The 23,908-nt window shown below is 57.9% G+C and overlaps 10 protein-coding genes across 10 annotated transcripts; 4 read left to right on the top strand and 6 right to left on the bottom strand.

Moving 5' to 3' along the window:
- Nucleotides 1-3: 3 nt before the first annotated feature.
- On the bottom strand, nucleotides 4-1,197 carry PUNSTDRAFT_134901 (uncharacterized protein; the record flags this gene model as incomplete). The annotated part of the gene is made up of 6 exons (XM_007384412.1): nucleotides 4-224; nucleotides 298-434; nucleotides 507-723; nucleotides 780-873; nucleotides 951-959; nucleotides 1,072-1,197. 6 exons carry the CDS (start codon nucleotides 1,195-1,197, stop codon nucleotides 4-6), a joined length of 804 nt encoding a protein of 267 aa, XP_007384474.1.
- Nucleotides 1,198-1,804: 607 nt separating this feature from the next.
- On the top strand, nucleotides 1,805-3,789 carry PUNSTDRAFT_103395 (uncharacterized protein). Its single transcript, XM_007384411.1, has 3 exons — nucleotides 1,805-2,167; nucleotides 2,228-2,301; nucleotides 2,381-3,789. Exons 1-3 carry the CDS (start codon nucleotides 2,000-2,002, stop codon nucleotides 2,847-2,849), a joined length of 711 nt encoding a protein of 236 aa, XP_007384473.1. The 5' UTR covers nucleotides 1,805-1,999; the 3' UTR covers nucleotides 2,850-3,789.
- A 450-nt stretch (nucleotides 3,790-4,239) lies between these two features.
- PUNSTDRAFT_120840 (uncharacterized protein) lies at nucleotides 4,240-5,288 on the top strand (the record flags this gene model as incomplete). Its single annotated transcript, XM_007384410.1, has 2 exons — nucleotides 4,240-4,734; nucleotides 4,920-5,288. The coding sequence occupies exons 1-2, from the start codon at nucleotides 4,282-4,284 to the stop codon at nucleotides 5,286-5,288; spliced, it is 822 nt and encodes a 273-aa protein (XP_007384472.1). The 5' UTR covers nucleotides 4,240-4,281.
- A 181-nt stretch (nucleotides 5,289-5,469) lies between these two features.
- On the bottom strand, nucleotides 5,470-6,785 carry PUNSTDRAFT_45005 (terpenoid synthase; the record flags this gene model as incomplete). Its single annotated transcript, XM_007384409.1, has 6 exons — nucleotides 5,470-5,733; nucleotides 5,793-5,861; nucleotides 5,925-6,166; nucleotides 6,224-6,270; nucleotides 6,333-6,469; nucleotides 6,525-6,785. 6 exons carry the CDS (start codon nucleotides 6,783-6,785, stop codon nucleotides 5,470-5,472), a joined length of 1,020 nt encoding a protein of 339 aa, XP_007384471.1.
- Nucleotides 6,786-9,568: 2,783 nt separating this feature from the next.
- On the top strand, nucleotides 9,569-11,206 carry PUNSTDRAFT_144080 (uncharacterized protein; the record flags this gene model as incomplete). Its single annotated transcript, XM_007384408.1, has 5 exons — nucleotides 9,569-9,662; nucleotides 9,722-10,009; nucleotides 10,062-10,523; nucleotides 10,584-10,883; nucleotides 10,954-11,206. The coding sequence occupies exons 2-5, from the start codon at nucleotides 9,828-9,830 to the stop codon at nucleotides 11,204-11,206; spliced, it is 1,197 nt and encodes a 398-aa protein (XP_007384470.1). The 5' UTR covers nucleotides 9,569-9,662; nucleotides 9,722-9,827.
- A 223-nt stretch (nucleotides 11,207-11,429) lies between these two features.
- On the bottom strand, nucleotides 11,430-12,765 carry PUNSTDRAFT_52900 (uncharacterized protein). Its single transcript, XM_007384407.1, has 2 exons — nucleotides 12,368-12,765; nucleotides 11,430-12,266 (listed from the first exon to the last, which is right to left on the bottom strand). The coding sequence occupies exons 1-2, from the start codon at nucleotides 12,449-12,451 to the stop codon at nucleotides 11,625-11,627; spliced, it is 726 nt and encodes a 241-aa protein (XP_007384469.1). The 5' UTR covers nucleotides 12,452-12,765; the 3' UTR covers nucleotides 11,430-11,624.
- Nucleotides 12,766-13,740: 975 nt separating this feature from the next.
- Nucleotides 13,741-16,703, bottom strand: PUNSTDRAFT_144078 (FAD/NAD(P)-binding domain-containing protein). The gene is made up of 4 exons (XM_007384406.1): nucleotides 15,697-16,703; nucleotides 15,492-15,629; nucleotides 14,728-15,423; nucleotides 13,741-14,649 (listed from the first exon to the last, which is right to left on the bottom strand). The coding sequence occupies exons 1-4, from the start codon at nucleotides 15,802-15,804 to the stop codon at nucleotides 13,897-13,899; spliced, it is 1,695 nt and encodes a 564-aa protein (XP_007384468.1). The 5' UTR covers nucleotides 15,805-16,703; the 3' UTR covers nucleotides 13,741-13,896.
- PUNSTDRAFT_126518 (uncharacterized protein) lies at nucleotides 16,691-18,193 on the top strand (the record flags this gene model as incomplete). The annotated part of the gene is made up of 2 exons (XM_007384405.1): nucleotides 16,691-17,107; nucleotides 17,201-18,193. 2 exons carry the CDS (start codon nucleotides 16,691-16,693, stop codon nucleotides 18,059-18,061), a joined length of 1,278 nt encoding a protein of 425 aa, XP_007384467.1. The 3' UTR covers nucleotides 18,062-18,193.
- Nucleotides 18,194-18,292: 99 nt separating this feature from the next.
- PUNSTDRAFT_134892 (uncharacterized protein) lies at nucleotides 18,293-20,206 on the bottom strand (the record flags this gene model as incomplete). The annotated part of the gene is made up of 13 exons (XM_007384404.1): nucleotides 18,293-18,450; nucleotides 18,518-18,747; nucleotides 18,814-18,870; nucleotides 18,938-19,100; nucleotides 19,168-19,194; nucleotides 19,259-19,283; nucleotides 19,337-19,378; nucleotides 19,438-19,458; nucleotides 19,513-19,647; nucleotides 19,713-19,744; nucleotides 19,807-19,886; nucleotides 19,940-20,044; nucleotides 20,106-20,206. The coding sequence occupies 13 exons, from the start codon at nucleotides 20,204-20,206 to the stop codon at nucleotides 18,293-18,295; spliced, it is 1,176 nt and encodes a 391-aa protein (XP_007384466.1).
- An 851-nt stretch (nucleotides 20,207-21,057) lies between these two features.
- Nucleotides 21,058-22,331, bottom strand: PUNSTDRAFT_87955 (uncharacterized protein). Its single transcript, XM_007384403.1, has 4 exons — nucleotides 21,994-22,331; nucleotides 21,772-21,932; nucleotides 21,610-21,703; nucleotides 21,058-21,548 (listed from the first exon to the last, which is right to left on the bottom strand). Exons 1-4 carry the CDS (start codon nucleotides 22,195-22,197, stop codon nucleotides 21,285-21,287), a joined length of 723 nt encoding a protein of 240 aa, XP_007384465.1. The 5' UTR covers nucleotides 22,198-22,331; the 3' UTR covers nucleotides 21,058-21,284.
- Between the last annotated feature and the right edge of the window lie 1,577 nt (nucleotides 22,332-23,908).

Here is a 23,908-nt window from a genome sequence, read left to right as displayed (position 1 = left end):
ACGTTACGCAATCGCGCCCTCCTTCCACTTTCCTATCCACAGTCGGCACATCCCTTTCCTCGTCGCGAGCGCTTCCTGATCCATGAGTCGACCTCCCCACAGCACGGGCATCTTGCCCCGCCATTCCGCACTCTCAGGATCCTCCGTCTCTTCCTTCCATTCGATCCCGGATGCCCGCGAGAGATCGAGCCATGCATCACATACGTGAGGCGGGGTATATCGGCCTAACAACAGCCACCAGACCCGCGGCTACTCTGAGCGTTCCCCGCGTTGATGGTGACGGAGGAGAACACTCACCTGCGGCGCAGTAGATCCGTGATGCTGGCCGTTTTGCGAGGAGGGCCAAGAGGGATTTGAGCAGGATGTGGTGACAGGAGTCGAAGTGGAGGAGATCGGAAAGGATCACGATGTCGTACCCACTCTCCGCCGCAGTTCTGCGGTAGGGTGTGAATTAGACGCGAGGACGTTCTCCCGCATTAGAGTCAGATTTGGGAGGAAGGACTGACGTCAGCTTGTCGGTGTCTTCACCCCATGCATGGCCTTGCCATTTTACCGTACACCTCGGTGTGGCCAGATTTGCGTTCCTTTCGACATTGCCCTGGAGGTTGTTGAGGATGACCGGGTCGGGGTAGTCGGTGGGTATGACGAGACTGGGGGCTTGCGGCTCTGGCAGCGTTGATAGCAATATTGAAGGCAGCGCGCAACCCGCTCCCAGCTCTATCACTGTTCATGAATTGAGCCGTCAGCCCACAGATCGCACGAGTGTTTCATGTACGCACCAGACTTGCCAGCGACCGGTATCAATCCCCGTTCAACGCGCTCCGCCAAGAGCAAGGACGGAGAGAAAAGATGGTCGGCGAGAAGCGTGTTTGCCTATGTTCGACCAATGGGGCAGTCAGCACGCTTCTCTCGCATCCTTCCCGCCGCTGCTGTCGTATCGAAAAACTCACCTTACCCTCCTACGGAGATTATCACAGGGTCATGCTCAGCGCCCGTGCCCAGTAGTATATGAATAGGACATCATCATCATCATCGGGACCCGATTGCGATGAGCTACCGTGACGGTCGTACTTTCGGCGCGACGGTTAATTTGATGGGGCCATACTGGATCGTGCCGTCGTCTTGATGAAAGCCGGCTGATCCGGGGTCCAGAAACTCGAGCGAATCGTTCAAGATGTCTTCTATATCCAACGCCATCTCGTCCGTGAGCCTGAAGTCGAAGGTGCGGTGAGAAGATTCAAAGGATGTGTGAAGACCCGAAGGAGAGGAATCAGAAAACGGGGAACGGTGTGCCGGCAACCAACACAGTGGCTCATGCTCGGAAAACGGTTTGGGAGCAGATCGTCATTGCCTGTTACCAATCCCATGGCAGCGGTAACAACTTGTCCATGCACTCTCCGTCTTCCGAGACTTCCTCCCTTCGCGTTTGTGCCTCGAACAACCCCTACGTAACTGGTCACGCATGCTTATGTTAATAGCTCCCCCGTGTCCTCTCAGGCGCAAGTTTTGATGCACGTTACTGCAATGCAGTGTCTTATGATCGTGGTGCTGCAGAGATGTTACCCCCATTTGTTGCCTTACATGTACCGATCACCAACGATTGGTTCGTCAATTGCCTCATCCACCCAGCCTGATGGTCGAGGAGCATTGCCTTGGGAACGCGCAAGGTCGAACAAGAACCTGCGTGCGTCAATACGCGGGTGATCCGCCCCTGCCATTGGCCTCGGTGGCACAGCCACTCTTTTATGGCCGCCTTCTTCTGAGTACAAAAGGCTCGGGGACCGTCCACTGTGCCTTTTCTCTAGTTGCACCCAACTTGCGACCAGCACTCTCCTTGCCAAACCGACTGGGCCGGTTTCCCTTTCCTCTCTCCTACTTTCTCCTCACATCTATCGGACGCTTGCGTTCTTACCTCTCCCAGCACCTGTTCATCGACCGAGTCCCAGTGACCGTCCCGTCTTTTACACCTCGTTGGAAAAATCCTCGTCGACAATCAAACATGTTCGTCAAGTCTTTGATCACCCTCGTGTCGGTCCTCGCCGTCACCTCGCAAGTGTCCGCACACGCGGCGATCGCGCCCGCTCTTGGCGTGTCTGGCACTCCGGTCCGCAACGATGTTCAGCGCCCGAGCACCAACTCGCCGTGCGGCAACGTGGACATCGCGTCGGTATGTGGTCAATCACTCGTTATACTGTGTTCAACGATCACTCATTGCTTACCTCTTCAGACGCTCGACACCTCCACCCCGGTCCAAGCGGCTGCTGATGGTACCTTCACAGCGACCATCTCCAACTTCAACGCGTGAGTGTCTATTCCCTTGGGGTGTCCATCCACCGGACCACACCGTTACATCAAAAGGCTAACGCGTCCTTTTCCAAAGTGGCCAAGACGGCTCGCGCCAAGTGACCGCGCAAGTCGACGCGACCGGCGCCGGCAACTCGTTCAAGGCCGCGACGGTCTCCCAGAACGGCGACCTCGCCCCGACCGACGTCGGCTCGCAACAGCTCGTCGTCTCCCTCCCGGCCAACACGGCCTGCACCGGCGGCAAGGCCGGCAACCTCTGCCTCGCCTCGTTCACCACCGCCGGCGGCTTCGGCAACTGCGTCGTCGTCGCCCAGGCCGGCGCCGCCGCTGCCGCGGGCAACAACACCGTTGCCGCCACCGGCTCGGCTGCCGCTGCCGCTGCCACCACCGCGGCCGCTGCGACGGGCAACGCGACCACCACAGGCAAGCACCACCACCACAAGGGCAACGCGACCGCCGGTGCTGCCGGTGCGGCGGCCGCCGCCCCGAACCCGAAACGCGCGTTGGCTCTCCGCTTCGCGCGTCACCTCCGTGAGCGCAACTAAAAAGACGAGCGACATTTTCTTGGATCTTTTCAACGACGGTGCCTCGTTGCTGGGCTGAAGGAAAAGTCACAAAGTGTATTTGTAAACATGTAGATGCTGGGAGTTCAAGTAGGGTACGTTCAATGGATATGGACAAGGACTTCGTGTCTGTGGTCCGCATTTCGTGCCGAAACGTTCTTGGTGTTCGTCGTGAGCAAAAAAAAAACATAGTGGTCGGAAGGGCCCAACGTGACTCATTTGGTCATGTTTACTGCTCGTCCTATGGTAAATCACTTGTGGGGTAAAAAGAACGAACGCGATCTCGTTATCTGGACGCCAGACGCGTCTGCGGATACCAACGCGGACGGTTTTTCCGCAATTACCGTCACCCGGTCCACAAGGTCGAAGGAGCAAGTGACCTCCGCAACCCGCGTCGCGAACGCTTCCAGGGTAAGAAACGAGGATTCTTCGATCGTCTGAGGGAGAAGGAGAAAATACATCATCCCGAACGCACTCTCGATGCGCATTTAGCCTCGGCCGGGTCACGCACCTCGCATACAATGCGGTATACCTCGCCCCAGATGATAGGCACATTTTCGGGCGTAGATTGACATCGCAAGGTGACGGTGACGATGACAGACTGTTTGGAGAGACGTTCGGGAGGGTTGACGCCGATGATCGTGCTAAGCCGGATGTTCCTGATCGTCGTCGTCCACGACACCGGCGGCCCCGGTCCCGGCCGTCTCGTCACGTCCGCTTCGAGGCATTCCGCGCTCAGGAACTGGTTGTGCGCGCGCGCCAAGACGCGCACCGTGTTCGCGCCGTGCGCTTTCCCGGCGGCGAGCGACGCGGCCTCGAGGGCGATTTCGTGCAACCCAAGCCTAGAGAATGCGGCGCCATCGAAGGTGCGGTATAGGTCCTTGTACACCGTGCCGTAGTTGACGGTGTCCGCGACGTCGTCCGTTCGCCCCGGGTTCGTGAGATCGGTGTAAATCCAAACGGAGAGCGTGATGGGTTGCGGGCGCGTCTTGCCCCAGCGATCGGGGCCGACGGTGGCTTGGAAATGCATGTCCTTGATGGTTATGCAGTCCATCCCGTCAATATTTTCGTTCATGATAGACTTATCGAGGTGAAAGGGGAACAGAAAGGTCAATGTGCAAGGTACGTAGGCCAAAAATCATCTCGGACATTGGGGCTGCACCCGAAAAGGCAAGACGGTACGGTTACATTTACACAGCCACTTGCTTTATCTTCCGCCCGTCCAATCTATCGCAGAAGGCAGTGGAGGTTATCTGCAACGCACGGATTCCTTGCTCTCGGCGGAAATTTTCCCGAAGTAACGACAGGTATAGGGTAAAGTGCGCAGGTAAGAAAAATGACACCGCCACAAGTGGCCGTCCGAGTGTCACTCCGCCTCCTTCCACAGCTTCTGGCCAACGTTGAACGAGACGATATGTTTAGATCCGTCGTTCAGCCGAACGTCGTTTCTATATTCAGCTCATCTGGGAGCAATCCGTTGGTTCTCTTCGGGGTTCACGTCGATAAGGATCTCCCAACGGACTCATTTGTTCATCTGCTGAAGGACGAGACGTCCAGCCCCGAACCCGACCCACCGAAAGCGCTTCTCGACACATCTGCATCTACGGGCAAGGCTGCGGAGTCTAGCCAATTGATAGCATCTGTGAACTACAAACTTGATCAGACGGTGCTTCACATGCAGTCGCCGACGTTGAACAAGACGTATATCCAGTCCCCGAAGATCCACACGGGTCGTGCGAGCGATCTGTATCTAAAGCATCCATGGATGCACCTTCAAGTACGCCACCTCGAACGAGATTGGGCATTTGAAGTGGGCGTTGTGGATCAGATGGGTAGAGAGGGCGTTCTCCGGTGTTCGACATTTCAGGTGAATATCTCGCCATCAGCTGCTATGTCTATGTCCTGTACTTTCGGCATCCTCATTCGTTCAATGGCAACTCTTGACTCTCTACTGATGTCTGGCTGCGAGTGATGAGCCGGTATTCGGATGATAGCGTGCTCTTCGTCTGATCTACTGTTCTATCAGGGTCGCTGAAGCAAAGTTTCCTACAGAACGAACCTCACCTGCATCTCTCCAACCCACCGATACTCAGTCTACCATTAACGCTTCCGTCTCCTTCGTCACGTCCGTTGACCAATTGGGTGACTATTGACCTCAACCTACCACGATTGCTTCCCCACTTTTCATCGCTCGCCCGGCGACAATCCCAACTAGACTTGGAGGACGCGGAGGAAGATGAAATCTTGAACAAGGTCTCTAGCACCGGTGCTACGCGGAGCTCGGCGTCGATACCCGTCGGATCCTACTCGCATGTCGCATATGTAAGGGTGTACGCAACATGTCGACTGCGGAGGATATGGTTTAGTGAGACGAACACGGGGAAAACGCCTTGGGAGCTCGAACTATACGGCGCAGATTGAGGTAAAGCGTGCTTACAGAAGTCGTCCTTCTCATGGATCTAACGCGATAACAGTGTAAAAAACCATCACTTGTAACCACAATGCCATGTAAATTAACAAGTCATCGTATACTACCTATGAACTTCTATGATGCACATAGTCTATCGCTAACGTCCTACTAAAGCCAAGAGGTTGACAAACTCTAGCCTTCGCGGGGCAACAAGTCGACGATACCCGTCTCCTTCACCTGTTTACCCTGCTTCCCGAGATACCTCTCGCTCTCGTAAGACCAGTGCAGTGAGCCACTCATCCAGTCGGTGAGGCATTGGACATAGAGCACTACCTGTGCGTCGATCTCAGGCGTCCAGGATGGTACGAGGGCCTTGTTCTTCATGAAGCGAACCACCGCGGATTTACACATGTCTCCGACGAAATTCACGGCTGACTGGAGATCTAAATTGCCCTCCTGGTTGCGTGCCCGTGATCAGCGCGTGGGAGGGTAGGCACATGTACGGTAGCACTCACTGTCATGGCGACGCAAACCATGTTGTGCGTCTCTCCTTGGGACTGCTCTACGTTATACGACAACAGATCCTGCATGCCCGCCACCATGAGCAAAGGGTGAAACACCAACTCTAAGATGGCTGCGACACTTACGTTTGACCAGTCGACGAAGTCAGTCGACGAATCCCTCAGGTTCTGGAGGATGGGGTGCTCGAGGACTTCGTCAGGAAGAACGAGGTGGTTCGTGTACTCCGCCAAAGCGAAGCAGGTCACCGTAGCACCGGTGTCACGTCGCTGTAGAATATAAGTCTCGAGGTCGGGAATAGAACCCGCCTCACGGTCCTTGGATTGCTGAGTAACGGCGGAGAAGAATCTGCAGACCGCGTCGATGAAGCCTGAGTGGGATCAATGGTAAGTATAGATACGGTAAGGGAAACCAGTTTCCAGCGCACGTTTCCTCGTTCCCGCCTCGGCGGCCTCGCTCAAGCGGAGCCAGAAGCTGGATATATTTTGGTCAGGCGGGTTTTCGTGTCACATCAATCTGTGACTGCTTTCACTTACTCTTGCGTCAGTTGGGCATAGCCCGTCCCCGACACTGGCTCCTCCGGGTGAGTCATAATATGCATCACGATGCGGCTCAAGTCCCGAGCCTCATTCTGATCCATGCGATCTGTCCAGTCATCCATGTAGAACTGTCGCTTTGAGGTAAGGTGCACGACCCCAGCGTCGGAGGAAAGAGAACATGGCACGTACCAGCCAACTGATGAAGTCGGCGCATAGGCGCAGTTCCTGCGGACCGGCGTCGGGATAGGCGGCGGCTGCGAGCAGGCCGCTCTTGACTCCACGTATGCTGTCTGCGAGGGCCCCAGTGATGTTGCCACCACCGATGATCCATTGGTCGCTGGCTTGAGAGACCTCGTCGACGTGGGGGCTCATCCTGATGGGAAAAGGGCAACATAGGCGCAGGTCGGGGAGAACAATCTTGGAGATTTGACCGGCGCAAATGTTGGCCATTATTTAGTTGGGATTTCTGCTGTAGGAGAATAACGCTCTACGAGACGTAGTTGCAGGGTATTCTACTCATCTGCAAGCCAGATTTTATACCGGGCATGTTTCTCTGTCCTTCCCTTGAAGAGACACCTCGGTTCGCCTCTGTGGAATGTGTCAATAGCTCTCAGTCAGCTGGATCAGGAATGGCGCACCGATCAATTCGTTCCAGCAAGCGCTGCGTACGAGGTGGTGACCAATAAACCGAGAAGATGGCCCCGGCGTCTTTCCAGGAGGTCATAACGAACGCGTAAATTTGGCCTTCCAGAGCCCATTCCGACGTTCCGTAGGTAGCGGATAATTGTCTCGTCTTTCGCTAGGTGCGTTCACCATGGATTGTTTGAAAAGTTTCAGTACCACATGAGATACATAGAGAAAAGCACATGCGAATGACTATGCGCGCCTGGAGCGAGGGTCACTGAGCAGATGTAACGTTTAGGTTCTGAAGCTTGCAAGCTTTGATGGCTTACCCCGCCAGCCCTCGAAAGTCAGGAGCATGGGTGTAGCGGCTACAATCGGCTTGCCATTATTATTGAGTATGGACTCACCGGCGTGATGATGCACTTCGTGCTCGCCGGCTGTGAAAGTGGCGATCGAATGCATGAGGACCAAACGGCCCACTGCTTTGATGGCTGCACAGTGATCATTTTCAAGTCAGCGGTATAAACAACGCTGACTGTCTACAGATGCTGCCAACGTACCGCCATGTCCGGATAAAGCCGTTACTAATGGCTCCGAAACGCAGCCCGTTGGTCAGGCCCGACAACTCCTGGAACTACCTGGGCGAACGCGATCAAAATGCAATTATATACGCAAAACTCTGGAATTTTCCCGAAATCCTCACCACCTTCCGATCGTCCGACGTAAACGCGAGGCTTGGGCATGATATGTGCGCATAAACCTGCGAGTACATCGCAAGGATTTCACTGAGGGGAGCCTCATGAGCCGGTGTTGTCCGAGCGGGCAATCGAATGCCTGGCGAATACATTGACGACCCGTACGACAGAAGTCAAGCTCATGAGTCCAGGCCACGTATGAGAGAACATGCTGCCTAAATTATGAAAGATCTGGGCATGCACCTCTCATGCTGAAACTCATTGCTGCTCGTTCGCTGGTGGCGCGTCAGGATCCGACACCACCGGTGCGCAATGCTGGTTCGGGTTGCACACGCTTCAGGTGAGATCTCTTCACCAGAACAGGAGATGCTTCGTCCAATAAATCTGTCGTCCATAGATCATACGGGGATACCAGAGCAAATTCCATCAGCGGAGTGTACGTCGCGGCGGCCCCCGCGCCAGCACAGAGATACTGAACAGCGGCCCGACACCCCCTCCCGTCAACCTCGGAGAGACAAGATATGCACCACGGCAGGTGTACCATAGTCCAGCGTTCCGTAGAACAGAGTATGTTTGACTGACAGTTCAGTATGGGTCATAAGTCGTTCACCGTCGTTGACTCGAGGAGCCTGGAGGAGAGCAAGCACGGAAATTGCCGGTTCTTGTGCGCGCCTATCTTACAGTAGTGTCCTTGCCTCCAAGCTTCATCGACAGCAGCAACAGCCGATATAGCTCGCCATGAGCACAGACTCCTACAGCTCCGATAATTTGTCCATCTTAACATCGACGGACTCTACTATCTCTAATCTTCCTGGCGCGGGAAGCACGCTGGACAGCTGGCTATCTGCAGGGGGCAAGATAGTCGACGACCTCATCAGCGACGTAGCTCAGAGATCGGGTCATGGCCCAAACGTGCTGGTTGTTCGAATGATGTGCGACGTTGATGTAGACTGGAGTGCTTGTCGTTGTTGTGAGGCGAAATCGAACAGGAATTCGAAGAGGCTACACAATCTGTCCAAAGTGGTCTTTGCGGATATCTTCCATCATCTCCTCATCTTCGATTGTCATCGGTGTCGAGAAGCGCACGTGTTCGCTCTGCTCGCGAGTCAGAACTTCACAGTGGGATGCAGCAGGCTTGTGCTACTGTCTCAGTGAGCTTCCAGCTATATTCGTCTCCGGCGGTAAAATTGACCCTGTTGAAAGGAGTAGCAATCAGTCACTGCGGATGCTATCCATCTCATATCTTACGTTGTTGTCGTATTATCACGCCGAAATCCGCAGTCTCATAATACGTGTAGGGATTGAGTCAGCACTTCGTGACTCCATGCACTACCTGCACAGCCTGTCCCGGGGCCATGTCGACGCATTGGTTGTGTCCCTACGCTCCGCCGCGGCTTGCTTTGTAGAGGATGGTTCCATTCCCGAGATGCTAGCTGCATTGGATGCCGCATCTTGTGGAGCCACTGTCAAGCTCGGGATGCGTATGTTAGACGCACTACAGTTGAGTGCTCAATCGACTCGCCGAGTAATCACTGATGGCTCGAAGGGACGAGGATACCCAAGTACTCGCGGCCTTTCGCATATTGCTCGACCGCGAACTTTGGTATTATTGTGTGGCTGAATGGAAGCTTCGATCACACGATCTTGATATCTCGTCGCGGTCTTCCGCAGAGCTGGTTCCCGACACCCTGGGGAGAATGGTGCTAGAGACTTTCTTCTCCAGGCTGCGTTCCAGCAAGTCGACAATGCCGTGGAATCGGGTGGTTGACACTGGTATGGTTGACTCGCTATCGTTGTTGACGCCAGACTCCCAGTTGTGGACCTGTCGGCATTGTAACGCAAGGTCGCCTGCGAACATTTCACATCATGGTCTCCGATTGAGGGTCGTCGATGTGACCTCTTACCTCCTCGCTCACGGATGCGCCGATATCAGACGACAATACGCTGATGCATTGCTCTCCTCCGATGCGTTTTCCTCTGGATGCGACAGATTGCGGTTGTTTCTCCGGTGAGCGAATTCCGGGCATCTCGGGCCAGATGTATATTCACCGCTATCTGATATCGAAGACACTCCGACACGACGGCAAGATTGCACGCTCTCTTCTATCTGACCCTGTTGTCCTTCTTCCACCCTCAGCTCGAGCGAGCCATCCTGGATTCTCGCACGGAAGCGATGATGGCGGATATAACAGAAGAGGTCGGACTTGTCGCGAGTCACGGTCGGCCTCGTTCGATAGATCCAGAGACCGCTACCGATGGACCAATCGGCTGGTGCCTCGTCGCATTGAGCGCGATTCGGTTGGAAAATTCGCGGGTTTCGCTCTATCGTGGGCTCGCAAGTCTGAGAACCAAGCGGTACAGCTTCCTTCTCCTTCCCGTCCTGGCTCAAATCTTATCAGCATTTAAGGACGCCTGACGTGCTGGCTTCCGAAGCGTTCAGAATGCAGTGTCAACAGATGTCCGTTGTGGAACCCGTTGCGCCTACGAGAGACGTGACTACGCTGGACAACAAACTATTCACCGTCTTTGTGTCTTCAATACTCGACTTGTCTTCAGTACCGCTATCGCCTCACACGCATCGCATGCTTCAGCAAGCCGCGCGGTGGTCGGGATGGAGTCCTTACTTCGACTTTCTCAAGCTCATTACGGGCGAAGCCGCCAAGCAGCGAGCGCTCTGTTCTCGTTGCAATCGAATGCCTTTGCATAGTTCTCTCCTCGACACCTCCGATTGGGATCATCTCCCGTCGTTTGCGGACCTCTTCGGCCGTCTACCGCTCTCTTGCGAGAGGTGCCGTCTAGGACTGGCCCAGAACCTCGCCTCGGACAAGGAGTTTCAGGACGCCTGTGCGAACCTGTCGTCACCGTTGAGGTCAGTAAAATCCCGATGCTCCCCACAAAATGAGGCTCACACTACCGATGGATTTGATAGCAAGCAATGCATGTTCGCTCGCCTTTGCGGGCTTTCGTGCATCACGGCGCTCGTGTATACCGACGTGGCCTTCCGAGCCGTCTTCCGCGATCCCGTATTGCTCTGCCGGCTGCGCGAGCTGCACGAGCGGATCTCGTCAGCGGAGAGCTCGTACTACAAGGACATCCTCCTTCCTCCGCTCCGTAGGACGCTGGACTGCTTGACCGACGAACGGGTGCTATCCATCCTCAGCGAAACCTCGGGTTCATCGGCAAGCGCCGACGGAATATCGGCAGAAACGTCACTCTTGCGGCATCTCAAGTTGCGTTCTTGGAGATTCAGCCGGGAACTCTGGCGTAGCTCACACCTTTTGTTTTTTTGTTCCTGACAGGGACCCCGATACGCTCCTCCTCGCCGCGTTTCGCATGCACTTCTACCGGCATCCTTCACGCGATATCAGATCACCCTCCGCTGCCGCCGCCGCCGCCCCCGCACCCGAGAAAACCGGTAGTAGCTCGTCATTCCAAACGCTCGAAGTGTTCTTGCAGAAGAACCGCATGGACCCTCTCGCGTCGACCGTCATCTGGTCTTTCATGGACCTTCACTACGGATACCACGCGGAATGGAATAGACCGTGGTTGTAGTAACCTTGTACGCTGTCCGAACCGTATGTGCATGTATGGGCAGAGGGTTCGTCGCTCCTGCCAGAGTCCGTCGACTGCATATATGCGCGAGATTGTTATGGATGCCACCCATCGACGCCGGTCGTATCTTAATAGCCTTACCCCGTTTTGAAATCGATAATGTCAGCCTGCAGACAAGATATGACTACCTCGGGGGGGGGGGGGCTGCACCGAGTTTTTTTATACACATTAATACTAATAATACAACAGCGCCTCCTCCTCCTCCTCGTACACACGACGCAAAAAGAGTCCATAGGTGAAATAGACTGGGGTCATAAAAGAGATAGATGTAGGTTTAGGCTGGAGTCGAGGACAGCGCCGGTATCCACCATCGCGAAAGAGGCAAGGTAAGGAGGGGGGAAAAAAAAGTCCACGACGTTCAAAAAGTCCGCTCCGGCGGTCCCCTCCTTCTTTCTCCGTCGACGGCGTCGTCTGCGAAGCCAGACCCGGAAGCGCTGCTCGACCCGGACGACGAGCTCGCTTCCGTCGGCGGCTCGAGAGGTGGCGGTCGTGTTCGTGCGTTCGAGGAGGGAGGAGGTGGGGGACCGGCGAACGCGACGGACGAGGCGGAGAGCGGGGACGCGCAGGCGAGGCGGGCGAGGCCGAAGACGACTTCGCCGCCGAGCCGCTCGTCGAGCGGGTCGTCTTCGTCCGGCGGGGACGGTTTGTGTCGCGAGGACGACGACGAGGACGACGACGAGTGGGGGTCCGAGGGCATGGCGATGAGGACGGTGACGTCCATCGCCGCGTAGCGGGGCGGTCTGTCGCGGGTGAGGGGAGGGGAGGAGGCGGCGAGGGTGGGCGGCACCATTTCGACGTCGGCGCCGGGTGCGAGGGGAGGCTCGGGTTGTGGGCGCCGGACGGGGCGCCACCAGTGGCGGACGACGGCGAGGGCGCGCGAGGCGCGCGATGGCGGGCGGGGCGAGGTAGTGGCGGCGGTACTCGAGTTCTTCGCGTCGGCGGCGACGTTATGGGCCGTCGTTGGCGTAGGCGGGGCGGCGATCGGGAGCAGAGCCACGGGCTTGAAAAGAGCACGAAAAGAAAAAGAAAAGAAAAAGGAAAACGGAGCCCATCAGCCCCACGTCTATGACCGCCAACAGCGCGACGACGAAATCTCTTCACCTTCTCGATCTGCGCGTACCCCGCGCTGTCCACGAACGCGGACCCTCCTTTCTCCCCCACCCCGGGCACCCACACCTCGACCATCTTCGGCCGCTCCTTCTTCTCCTCTCTGCCTCCTAGCCCTCCTCCTCCTCCTATGCCTCCGACGCCGAGCCGCCCGAGCCCGCCGGGTATGCCGTTCGCGACGAGCTGGCGGTGGATGAGCCTGTGCCGCCGCGCTGAGAGGAGACAGCCAGCGACGGCGAGGACGAGGCCGATCGCGGTGATGATCGCGCCGAAGAGGAAGGAGGAGGGCGTGATCCCGCCGCCGCCGCCGCCTCCTCCTCCTCCTCCGCCGTTGCCCGAGTTGGAGGCGGAGTTGCCGGACATCGGTGACCTCGAATTGTAGGTTGAGTCGTGTTGGTGCGGTGCGGTTATCTGCTGTTTATCTGTGCGGCAGATAGAGAGAGAGAGAGAGAGAGGGTGGGGGTCGGTTGGGGGTGGATCTGTGAGCCACTTATGTCGCTAGGCTGAGGCGGGTAGTCGGATGTGAGACGGTGCAGAGAGGCTTTTTGTGCTTGGATAGAGAGCGCAGCTCGATGTTGCAACCCCTGCCCTCTTCCGAGCTCACGATACGCAGTATCTCTCGGGGCTGACGACGACGAGTCCGGTTGGGATGGGCGGACCGGGTCGTCAACGGCGTCGGCACCGCCTTCCGTCTTCCGGAACGATATATGGTTTATACCAACGCTTGTCCGCGTGCGTATTATGAAGATATCTCAAGGACGATGGCGACGAGGAGCAGGAGCAGGGAGAGCGCCGGGGTCCATTGGCTCTCGCTCCTGCTGCGAGGGTGTGTGTGCCGGGAGTGCGCGCCTTCCACGATCCGCAGGTGGCGTGCCGTCATACCCGTGCGCGCATCTTGCCGAAACGGGTAAGGCGCGCGGCGGTGATTACCATAAAGGGTTAAGCGCATGCTCGATACGGACTGTGGCGCGCGGTTCCCCACAGGATGGCCAAAGCGCGGTTGCATGGCACCCCCCGTGGGCACGGAACGGAGAGGGAGAGCGTTTCTGGTGCCGCGAGCGGGAAATTATCGAGACGACGGTCCGGGTTTCGGTGAGGATGGCCGGGGTCCGAGTTGCGATGCCCCCACACCGAGAGCAAGATTTAATGGCAAACAAGCTATTATATCTGCATGCGGATGTGAATACATACGAGAAAGGTCATCGCAGGGTTCATACAGCTCGCAAACGGCAGACGAGGATGAAAAAGGATAGGGAACATTTCGAGCACCGCGCAGCGCCTTTCGATCGATACTCTCGTCGGTGATCACGCGCACGGGCGAACAACACCACGAGCACTCTAGTTGCGCGCGAGGGCGCGTGGAAGATCTGTCGTATCATGACCATGGGGGGAGAGAGACACGTCCTCCTAGTCACATAATCCTGGTACGCACACCACCACCCCCGGCGCGAACCAGCGCCAAGCGTCCTCTCACTCGATCTCCCAAGCCGCCTCCCGCCCGCCCTTCACGCAATCCTCCACGCTCACCCCTCTCGCCCCCGCGCCCGCCAGCACCACCCTCCCCCTCCCCCCTCTTCGCCCCCCACGATCGCGCGCGCCGCCGCCCGCACCTTCCTCACCGCCCCCAGATGCCCCGGCGCAAACGACGGGATGCACCGTACGTGCGTCCGCACCATCGCGAACGCCGGCTCGGGCAGCTCGACCTCCGCCGGGATCGCGAGCGCGCCGCGGAGGTGGCCGTGCACGAGCTCGTCCACCCACCGCGGCGAAACGGGGGCGGATCGATCGGGTCGGTGCCGGTGATACGGCCCGCCGAGCATCACCGTGATCTTCGCGAACCGCGACGACCCGTATTCCGCCTTTCCGTCGCAAAACGGCGAAGAGCGAGGAGGAGGCAGAGCGTAGTCCTGCGCGCCGCCGAGCGCGCACGAGTCGAACACGGCGCCGAGCACGCCGAGCGGGTTGGACGCCGCGGCGACGTCGTCGTAGCCGCGCTCCGGGCGCGGGACGAGGTAGCCGAAGCCGGCCGGGTGGAGCTGGAGCGGCGCGCCGGAGGGGGTCGGGGGGAAGACGAGGTTGACGACGGTGACCGTCGCGGAGGGGAACTCGGTCGGTATGTCCCGTAACGGGTAGGAGGAGGAGGAGGAGTGGGAGTGGGAGTGGGAAGAGCGGAGGACGGAAGAGAGCGCGGGGAGGGGTAGCGCGCTGAGGACGTGCGTCACCGGCGGCCCGGGCACGTCGACCCGTTCTCCGTTCTCCGCGTCTTTCAGCTCCAACTGTATTCCAAGAAAACAAAGAAGAAATAAAAAAAATGAGAAACCGATCGTACGTGATATGTGAGAAGAAATAAGAACCTCGATCGTGTCCGTCGCGCGGTCGTGCGCGATCCGGCCGACGGCGGTGCGAGCGAGGAGGCGCACGTTCGGCGTTTTTCGTAAGGCGTCCGCGAGCGCGTCGGGCAGGGTCTGCATCCCGTCCCGGAACGAGAACACCGACGCGCCGCGCACCGCGTCGTGCGCCGCCCCCTCCATCTCCACCTCCATCTCCTTCCCCTTCCCCGGCGCGTTCCCGTGGCCGCGGGCGAGCGAGAGGCGGAGCGCGCCGCGGAGGACGCTGCCGCGGCCCGAGTCGGACAGCGCGGCGAGGGCGGGGAACGCGGCGCGGACGGAGAGCGCGCGCGCGTCGGCGGCGTATATCCCGTGCACGAGCGCGCTGCCGAACGTGCGCGCAAAGCCGGGGCCGAAGTGGCGGGCGAGGAACGCGTCGACCGATTCGTCCTCCTCCTCCTCCTCCTCCTCCTCTGCGCACTTGTGTTCACCTTCGCTTCCTCCTCCCCGTCGTCGAGCGAGACGATTTGGGGGGGAGAACAAGTCGCGCGCGAGGGCGGGGAGGAGCACGGTGCGCCCGAGTTTGGAGAGGAGCAAGGACGCGAGCGAGGTCGGGACGCGGGCGAGGCCCGGGGACGGCGGGAGGTGCAGGAACCGGTTCCGGGCGGCCGGGGAGGTCGTCGGGGTGGTGATCACGGAGGGGGAGAGGTTCAGGAGGTTGATCTGGCCTTTCGGGGCTTTGCGTTAGCGGGCAAGGGGAAGGGTGAGAGGGGGAAAGGGAGGTAACGTACGAGCTCGAGGACGTGCGCGGCGTTGCTGGCGCGGAGCGTGCGCGGCCCGGATTCGACGAGCACGCTGGCGAAGTGTCGCTGGTCGTTGTCTGCGATGCGGACGCGCAAGCTGCGGATCGAGCCGCCGAAGCGGTCGCTCTGTTGCGCACCGAGGATCGGTCAGAGGCGAAGAGAGGCGCTCGTCGGATGAGGATGTTTACGGTACCTTCTCGACGACGGTGACGAGCGCGTCGGGAAAGCGGCGCGAGAGGTGGTACGCGCCCGAGAGGCCGGAGATGCCGCCGCCGAGGACGGCGATGTGTCTGCGCGACATTTCTCTATATTCTTGCGTGGCGGATATGCAGATAGATCCAGTTCAGAGGCGCGCGGTTGGTGTGCGTCTCCGCGGTGTGGAAGGCACAGCGCTTCGCCGCAGTCGACGATGCCGAGAGTCCAGAGTCTCAGGGATCGACCTTGTCGACCTGTATGTAAGTATGTACGTCGGTGGTTGTAAACGCCAAGAGAGCGCGTCGTCGTCGTCGTCGCGCTTGCCGTCGCCTTTTCCACGTCGTGGCGGTCGACGTCGAACGGACTTCTTCCTCCTCTTCACTTCCATCTTCATCCCGGCAAACACGCCCACGGCCCCCGGCTTTCCAACTTTCTCCCACCTCTTGCCTCCTCTCCGACAAAGTCTGAGAGCCGTCTGCCCACGCTGGCCAACGCGCGTTCCCATCTTACGGATCCCGTTGACGGCAACACCACCACCATCGACTGCGGATTGGCCTAATTGCGTCGACGCATTCGTGGTCAAGTAAGGATGGAGGATCCGAATCAATAATAATTGATCGGTTTAGTCCCGGCGGTTGGCGTCGGTCAGGATCAACGGCGCGGTGCGACCATCGGCCGCGCATCTGTCGGTCCGTGGGCTCGTCGTGCCCAAAATGCACACCCCGGACGGCGGAGGGAGCTACACACAGACGCTCGTTGCCCTCTCAGATCTGACCGTGGCCTCTGTCTGCTCCCACCCTCACCCCGCAAATACCTCTCGCTCGGGCTGCGCAGTAGGGCGTGCCGTTGACGAGCGACCGACTTCTCTACCACCGACCGTTCTCCTCTCCTCTGCCACGACGAACGATGTCCCCCGCCTGCTCGCAGACCACCACCCACCACTAGCCTCAAAGATCTAGCCTCCCACATCCTCCGCGCACACGACCCCTCCGATGGCCTTCCAAACCTCCACCTCGTCCACCACCACCACCACCAACACGCACACCCACCCCCCGCCCTCCTCCCAAACCTTACCCTTGAGCAAAGCGACCACACCCTCGTCCAACGGCGGCGGCGGCGGCGGTAACACCCCTCCGGGCAACACCTTCCTCTTCGGCGCGATCGTCGTCTTCGTCGCGCTCTTCATCGCCTTCCTCGGCTGCGGCCTCTCCGCCCGACGCGGCTGGGGCATGCGCCGCCGCCGCGCCGCCGGCCGCTGGCTCGCCGATCTCACCGGCGGCGGCGGCGACGACGACGCGCACAGGGGGTCGCAGCAGCCAAAGGACAGCGAAAAACCGATACTATGGGACGCGTACGTCCGCGACGCGAAGCGGGGTCGGAACGACGACGTCCGGTGGGACGGCATCGCGGTCAGTCCCCCCCCCCCTTTTTCTCCTCGCCTCGACTCCAAACACTCGGACTGAAACAAAAACACACGTTTTCGTTATTTTTATTCTATCCAGCCTTTGTCCGTCTCGGCCGTCCTCCGACCCGTCGCCCCGCCGCCGGTAGACACCACCAAACCGCCTCCGTTATCCTTACCTCCTCAAGAACAAGAATCACCCCCGACGTCGCGCATCCGCTCCCTCCTCGCCCTCCTCTCCTCCTCTCCGTTCTCGTTCTCCCGACGCACAACACCACCTCCTCCGCCCCCGCGGCTCCCGACCACAACCGCCGCCGCCGCCGCCGCCGCCGCCGCCGCCGCCGCCGCACCTCCGTCACCGCAATCGACACCCTTCAGGGCGCCCGGGCCCGCGCGCTCCCCTACCCGCCCCTCCGCACTGCGTATCCTCCGGGACTACTGGCGCCCCGAACTGCCCCCCTCGTCACCCCCTCGTCCACATCCTCCGCATCCTCGTCATCCTCCAACAACAACAACAACAAGCCGCGAAGAACGCGAAAGAGCGCTCGAGCGGTGGTTGCGCGACGCAGAGACAGGAAAGGAGGAAACGGAGAGGGGGAGGGAGACGGAGAGGGGGAAAGAGAATGAGAAGACGGTCCAGGTCGCGTGTCTGGTGCTCATGCCGACCCGGCCTCGCAGGCGTGCCGGCGCGAGTAGAGGAGGAGGAGGCGGAGGAGGCGGAGTACGAGACAGCGGATTCGGCGAAGGCCCCTCCTCGTCGCTTTCTCTCGGCGGTGCCGATCGGTCGATCGAAGGATTAAGAGGAGGAGGAGGAGAAGGAGGAGGAGGGGTACAGGAGGAGGAAGAAGGCGAAGAAGGAGAAGAAGGCGTGCCCGACGCGGTGCTCGGCGTCGCGAGCGTCGCGCTCGCGCGGACGAGGCGTACGCCCAGTCTGGCGGGTGACGGGGGCGCGGTGCTGTAGTCGTTTGATGACGATTTCGGGGCGCCTCGTATGCACGGATTTTTTTTTTCCCATACACATCTTTTTTAAGGAGGGGTTTACGGTTCGGGCATGTATTCTACACACGACCGCGATTTGTCTCGATATCCTGGCATAATTGACGACTGGATACTCTCTGCCTGACAACCTCCCTGGCTAAGATCGTACGCTACGGCTTAAACATATCATGCCGTTTGGATGGGGAGAGGTTATCTACCGTCCGACGGGATTAAAACGATCGTATAATTTGAGTATACCTAGCAAAGCCGAACCGTTAGCTGGTTCGCGAACGCGAACGCGTCCATTTAGCTCGCCAATATCGAAAAACGCCGACGGTTTCTGCATTTCGCGATCACCGACCACGTTCACGCCTGTTCTTTGGACTCGGGTCAGTAGCGGTGTTCGTGATATGTGTATACGTCGTCGGCGCACGCTCACCAGAGCTCAGATCAGGGGACTTTCGCAGACGTCCAGCGCACTCGTGGGCCGGCGTCCTTGAGCGATGACTGGAGTTCATCGACGGCTCGGAAAACGCGGAATAATAACGTAGCCCGGGCTCGGGAGCGTCGCTCCTGCGTTGGCGCAGCGTGCTCAGGGCGATGGCTTCCGGCTGCGGTTTCCGGCCCGACGAGGGCACGCTCGGTCGGGGCGACGTCGAATCCGGGCGCCTGGTTGGTCAACGTGCACCGCAGTGAGTGGCTTTGGAATGGTGTAGGAGCAAGCGGTTCGCTGACGAGTTGATGGTGTACATCATCGAAACGGAGTACAAGTACGACAGCGTCAAGTTGAAGCTATCGCAAAAACCGAGAAGGTGAGACGTGTGGCGGGCGCATCTCCGTGTAACGATGGCGTACGTACAAGACAAACCAGACGCTCCGCTGCGACATGGACACGTAAAGGACGAGGTTGAGCAGGGCACACAGAAACGGCGGGGCGGCGGACGTCCATGTCACCGCGATCAGACGGTCGATAACGTTGTGCCCGTCCAATGCCGTTTGCGATCGCCAGAGCACGACGACGACTAAGGAGAGAGCAAGCGACGTCAACGTTGCTCTGTCTCGCGAAGCGCTCATAGTTTGGCAACGCACTTGTACCGGTTATGATGGAATCGGCGGCTGGCACGCGCGTCAAAAGGCGGGTCAGCCGTTCTCCTACTGCCCCAGTCATTCCCGAGCTTACCTAGTGTACCGCTAAGGTTGATGACCTACGCCACGTGTCAATTCTACTTCCGCTGCCCACATCCCGATATCAACTCACCACGGGGATCTTGTTCTCTGTTACTTTGTCCGGAGCTCCGTGCTGGAATGCATGATCATTACAAGAAAACGCACCTCCAAGTAGAAGAAACTCCTACCCACCATGGTGAATATCACTACAGTCTGAAAACCCCGCCAAGTCAGCGACACCGAGATTTGGACTCGGGCGACACTCACCATAGCGATACCTCCGCCTAGAGCGACGAGCATGCATAACAATATCGGCACGAGGATAAGCCATTTCCTGCGTGGAACCATCCGGGCCACTCTCATGGCGAAATACGTTTGCACGACGAAGCCGATCAGCTCGGTCTGGTAGACACCGCAACTTTCAATAACGAGTTCAGATACCGGCACGTTCAGGGAAATTGGTTCACCAAGAGCGGCTGCGTCTCCAGGTACCATGGACCTCGAGGGTCGAGGGATGTCAGGGTGTGAAAAAAACAAACTCGCGTGAGCTGACAGACTCACTGCGAGCGACAGCATCGTAGTCCCCAAAGTCGGTTATACTTTGGTTCCAGATGATGGCAATAGACTGCACGGTCCTCAGTCTGCGTCATGTCATTATTCAAGCCAACGAAAGGTAGAAGAGGTAGAAATTCACGTGTTTAGCAATGCGACGATGCTCACGAAACAGTGGCTGGTTCTCGTGTGTTTGCGGTAGCACTCCACGTAGTGGCTGGCTTGCGCGAGAACAACCCCTTGCAGCCTAGAAGAGCGTGGTCAGCGAGAAACGTAGAAAATGAGTATTAGTTGTATATGGTGCTCACAGCATGGAGAACAAGCAACCCATGAGCCATGACCCGAGGTAATCCGCTGGGTGGGCTCGGATAAGCTGACCTGCGTGCGTTAGCTCGGCATCAGTGCGCATCGTCCAAGTGCGTTGAAGCGGTCGGGAGGTCCAAGTTCTCGACGAGCGAATCTCATGCGGGACCGTAGTCACGTCCCTCTTCATAAACAAAGGTCGACCCTGCGAAATATAAACGATATCTTCCACCACGCTTGGCGCCACCGGTTCGATTATGTATGTACCAGAGCGCCCGCTAACTTGTAGGGGACAGACCCGGGAATTGCCAACGGACGGGCGCGGACATGTCGAGAAGGGGCGGAGATGAGAAGTTGCGAAGCCAAGGCGGGGGAGGCCGGTTCTAGGCGCCGTCGAAGGAACAGAATTTGAACTGTCACAGAGATCGAAAATGCAAATGAAGGTTTTCCAAGGTCCTCCTGGAAGCGAACTGTGGCGTCCGACAGGGGAGAGGGCGGGGGATGAGTTACGGCAGTGATTCAGAGGGTCGCGCAGAACTCGCGGCGACTTAAACTTCCGATTGGTGTGTCGCCTGCATTCGGGGGTCTGACGACGCGTTACTGCAGGGCCTCAATCATGACCAACATTGATCAACTCCTCCAAGCTTCACATGTCGAAATGACACCAGTAATCGCGTCGAAGCGGGAGTGTCTTCATCGAGAGGGATAACTAATCAACTTGACGGGACATGTCAATATCCATTCGCAGCATCACAAACATTTCAGAACCGCATGGTGCCCAATCGAGCTCAACTAGTGTCGGCGAGACTATGGCAAGTAGATCGATCAGTAGTGAGTATGTGTTGTGCGACGACAGGAATGTAGACGATCGTACTTACATGTTGGTGACCGGCGGCGGCTCATGCATCCACCGGCCGCCATCCCAACTGATCATCTATCATGGTGGCGTTCTACATCGTCCTATCCAATAGATAATCCATGGTGTATATACGGATATGATAGCACAGGCGCAGACATTAGCCAGCTACAGCAACGTAGTTCAACCACCACCGACGGCGCGTCATTGCTCGAAGACGAACGAGCGAAGCTTTTGACAGATAACACCACTATCCAGGAACCGCATGAATCACGGATATCACTGCCACCGGGTGCCTGAAAACTCAAAGCCGGTCAAGAGAAGGAAACTACGATTCCATCACGCGGGCGAGAGCGCTGGTGAGCCAAGTCTCGTACGCGAGCACGTCCATCACGCCCTTCTCGTCGAACCACTCCGCGAAGGGGGCGGTGACCGAGACCTGGTGCTTGCCCAGGAGGGACTTGCCGCCGTTCGAGGATTGGATGAGGGTGAGAGAGACGGTGTAGGAGGGGCTGTTGGCGGTCGAGGCGGTGGTGGTGGTAGAACGTGGAGTGGCGGTGGAAGAGGTCACGGTTATTCGGTCGGTCACAATCTGGTTTATAAAGACAGCGTTAGTGAGGTTATTAGGGGCAGAGTCGCGGAGGTGGACCAACCCGCTTCTCGAACGTTTTCCGCCTGCCCACGAATACGATATCGCGTTCAATGAAGTACGCGTAGAGCGTTTGGATAGCGGACAAGACAACGTATCTATGACGCGCCGTGCGGGCGTTAAATCACAGAAAAAAAGGGAGTTGGATGGCCCGGGTCCCACGTACAATATGACGCCTGCCCAGACGAGCGGTTTCGATTTCTCGAACTCGACTTTCCAGCCATAGTAGCCCGTCGCGGCCGCGGTGAAGACGCTCCCCCAGCCTAGCGCGAGGCGTACGTCGGTGTGCGTGTGTATTTGCTTAAAGAGGTCCGGCCGAGAAAGGAACTGCAGTATCCCAGCAACAAAGACATTAAAACTGAGATCAGTCGACAGGGAATAGGCTCACGCGTTTGAGCGCATCGTCGCACGCGTTCTTCAGCTCGGTCAAGTTGGCGTTGTTAACTTTGACGACGTCCTTATCGGACGCAGACGAGGCGGGCGCGGCTGCCGTCGACGTTGCGGCGTCCGTATCAACCTGCAGCAGTTCCCGGTTTTCTTTGTTGGCATCCGGGGTGGCGATAGCGCCGTTCGCCTTGCGGCCCTTCGCCATGATGGTCGTTGAGTCGTGTGAGAAGAAGGGGAGGGCGAGCCGGTCGTGGTGGTTATCTGAGCGGAAAAGCGGGAGGACGTGGCGGTGATGAAAGAGAAAGGAGAACCACGAGGGCGAGGAGGGGTATGGAGTGCAGGGAGGTCAGAGGGCGGAGGCAGATGCGGTCAGTGGCTGCGCGCTCGGAGGGCCGAACACGTCGATGAAGCGTGGGAAATACACGGCCTCGTGTCCCGTGCCTCTTGCTACTTTAGGACGCGGCGGTCCTTGCTCTTGTGCTTTCACCACCACCGGACCAATATCGCAGCTTATACTTGCCTTTTGGCCCCATAATGAGCGTTGAAGATGTCTGAATCTTCAGGGATATTAAGTCCTCTGCCCAAATACTAAAGCAAGTCTAAAATGAGCGATCTGCCTTTTACGTCTTACAGTGGCGCTTCGGAGACACGTGGATATTCGCATACTGTACTTTTACGACCATAAGTTCGTCCCCATTCCCCCCCTACCCTTGAACTGAACCTAAACCAGGGTTTTGTCCCCTGTCCCCTCCCATTTCGGCCGAACCTGACTGACCGTGGGATTTATTAACACTTACTGTGAGAACAAAGAAATCTGATTAATATCAGTTCATGAACTTCCCACGGGTCTGAACTTACAGCGTGTCCCCTGTCCCCAAGGGGTCCGCTTGAACTTATGGTCGTAAAAGTACAGTAATCGAGTTCGTCCAGTCGGATTCGTTACCTTTAGGGACTAGCCCGATGAATGCCTGTTCATGGTTGCTCGCTGCGGGGCCCGACGTATACCGGTCGTTGCTCTCGCTTGCTCAAATCAGTCTGTATTTTCAATAAACCTAACCGGGGCGCGTTAGTCGTGCCCTCTACCGCGGTCCAGTGAGTGTGGACAAAGGTCTGTTATTCACCTAACCGGGGCGCGTTAGTCGTGCCCTGGTTGGTGTGTAAGTACAAGTGTGCGATACATGATGTGTAGCGGTCTCCTCACCTCTACCGCGGTCCAGTGAGTGTGGACAAAGGTAGAGATTCGGTTTGGCCAACCATCCGGGCTATGGTGTACGCCCGGAGGTTGCCGGTCCCGCATTGGGGAATAGTGACGCACGCGCCTATAGCGCTTGACATCAGGCTCCTGAACCAGCCGCTCGTATCGCGTCGGTACTCCCAAATCCGAGCGGTGAGGTCGGTGCAAGGGACTCGGGACATGATTAGTAAACAACATGTGATCTGTGAGAAGCACCTACCTGTTATATCATGAAGTTTGGGGGAGTACGACGCGATAGAGCGGCTGGCAGATCTTGTATTTCAAATTCTCGGCTTAGGCTCGGCATCCCTGTACAACAACGAGTCTAGGGGCAATGCGAGGCACTGCAAATACCCGAGGAAAATGCCTGAGAGCGACGAATATACCATAAATGGTATATTTGTGCACTTCAGTTGTCCGAAGTCAGTGGCCATGCGAGCGCTGCATCTTGTGGAAGTGTCCAGTCCCATGCCGACTTCGCATGAGAGGCTGCAAGCCGCAGCCAGTGCATAAATGAGGATGCAAGTCCGAAGGTTCCCATCAGATACCCAGCATGTTGCCCTCCACAATGCAGCTGATGCATGCTGTCGATAACCTCAATGTGCACAATATCCCAATCTCAACCCTGGTTACTGAGCTACTCACCCGGCCTGAGCTCAAGCATACCTCTGCTGCGAAGGAT

Source organism: Punctularia strigosozonata (assembly GCF_000264995.1).
Source record: "Punctularia strigosozonata HHB-11173 SS5 unplaced genomic scaffold PUNSTscaffold_7, whole genome shotgun sequence".
Classification (NCBI taxonomy): domain Eukaryota; kingdom Fungi; phylum Basidiomycota; class Agaricomycetes; order Corticiales; family Punctulariaceae; genus Punctularia; species Punctularia strigosozonata.
Note: the sequence above shows the minus strand (reverse complement) of the source record. Positions and strands in the feature narration are given on the sequence as shown.

Excerpts from the sequence above, each read along its gene's own strand:
- PUNSTDRAFT_87955 (XM_007384403.1), bottom strand. The coding sequence starts at position 22,197 with ATGGCGAAGGGCCGCAAGGCGAACGGCGCTATCGCCACCCCGGATGCC. Across the intron at positions 21,704-21,771 it reads GTCTGGGCAGGCGTCATATT|ATACGTTGTCTTGTCCGCTA; the intron begins GTACGTGGGACC and ends GGCGCGTCATAG. Across the intron at positions 21,549-21,609 it reads GGAAAACGTTCGAGAAGCGG|ATTGTGACCGACCGAATAAC; the intron begins GTTGGTCCACCT and ends TTTATAAACCAG.
- PUNSTDRAFT_52900 (XM_007384407.1), bottom strand. The coding sequence starts at position 12,451 with ATGGTCGAGGTGTGGGTGCCCGGGGTGGGGGAGAAAGGAGGGTCCGCG. Across the intron at positions 12,267-12,367 it reads GGTACGCGCAGATCGAGAAG|CCCGTGGCTCTGCTCCCGAT; the intron begins GTGAAGAGATTT and ends GCTCTTTTCAAG.
- PUNSTDRAFT_103395 (XM_007384411.1), top strand. The coding sequence starts at position 2,000 with ATGTTCGTCAAGTCTTTGATCACCCTCGTGTCGGTCCTCGCCGTCACC. Across the intron at positions 2,168-2,227 it reads GCAACGTGGACATCGCGTCG|ACGCTCGACACCTCCACCCC; the intron begins GTATGTGGTCAA and ends TTACCTCTTCAG. Across the intron at positions 2,302-2,380 it reads ACCATCTCCAACTTCAACGC|TGGCCAAGACGGCTCGCGCC; the intron begins GTGAGTGTCTAT and ends CCTTTTCCAAAG.
- PUNSTDRAFT_144078 (XM_007384406.1), bottom strand. The coding sequence starts at position 15,804 with ATGTCGCGCAGACACATCGCCGTCCTCGGCGGCGGCATCTCCGGCCTC. Across the intron at positions 15,424-15,491 it reads CCGCGCACGTCCTCGAGCTC|ATCAACCTCCTGAACCTCTC; the intron begins GTACGTTACCTC and ends CCGAAAGGCCAG. Across the intron at positions 14,650-14,727 it reads GCGCGACGGACACGATCGAG|TTGGAGCTGAAAGACGCGGA; the intron begins GTTCTTATTTCT and ends CTTGGAATACAG.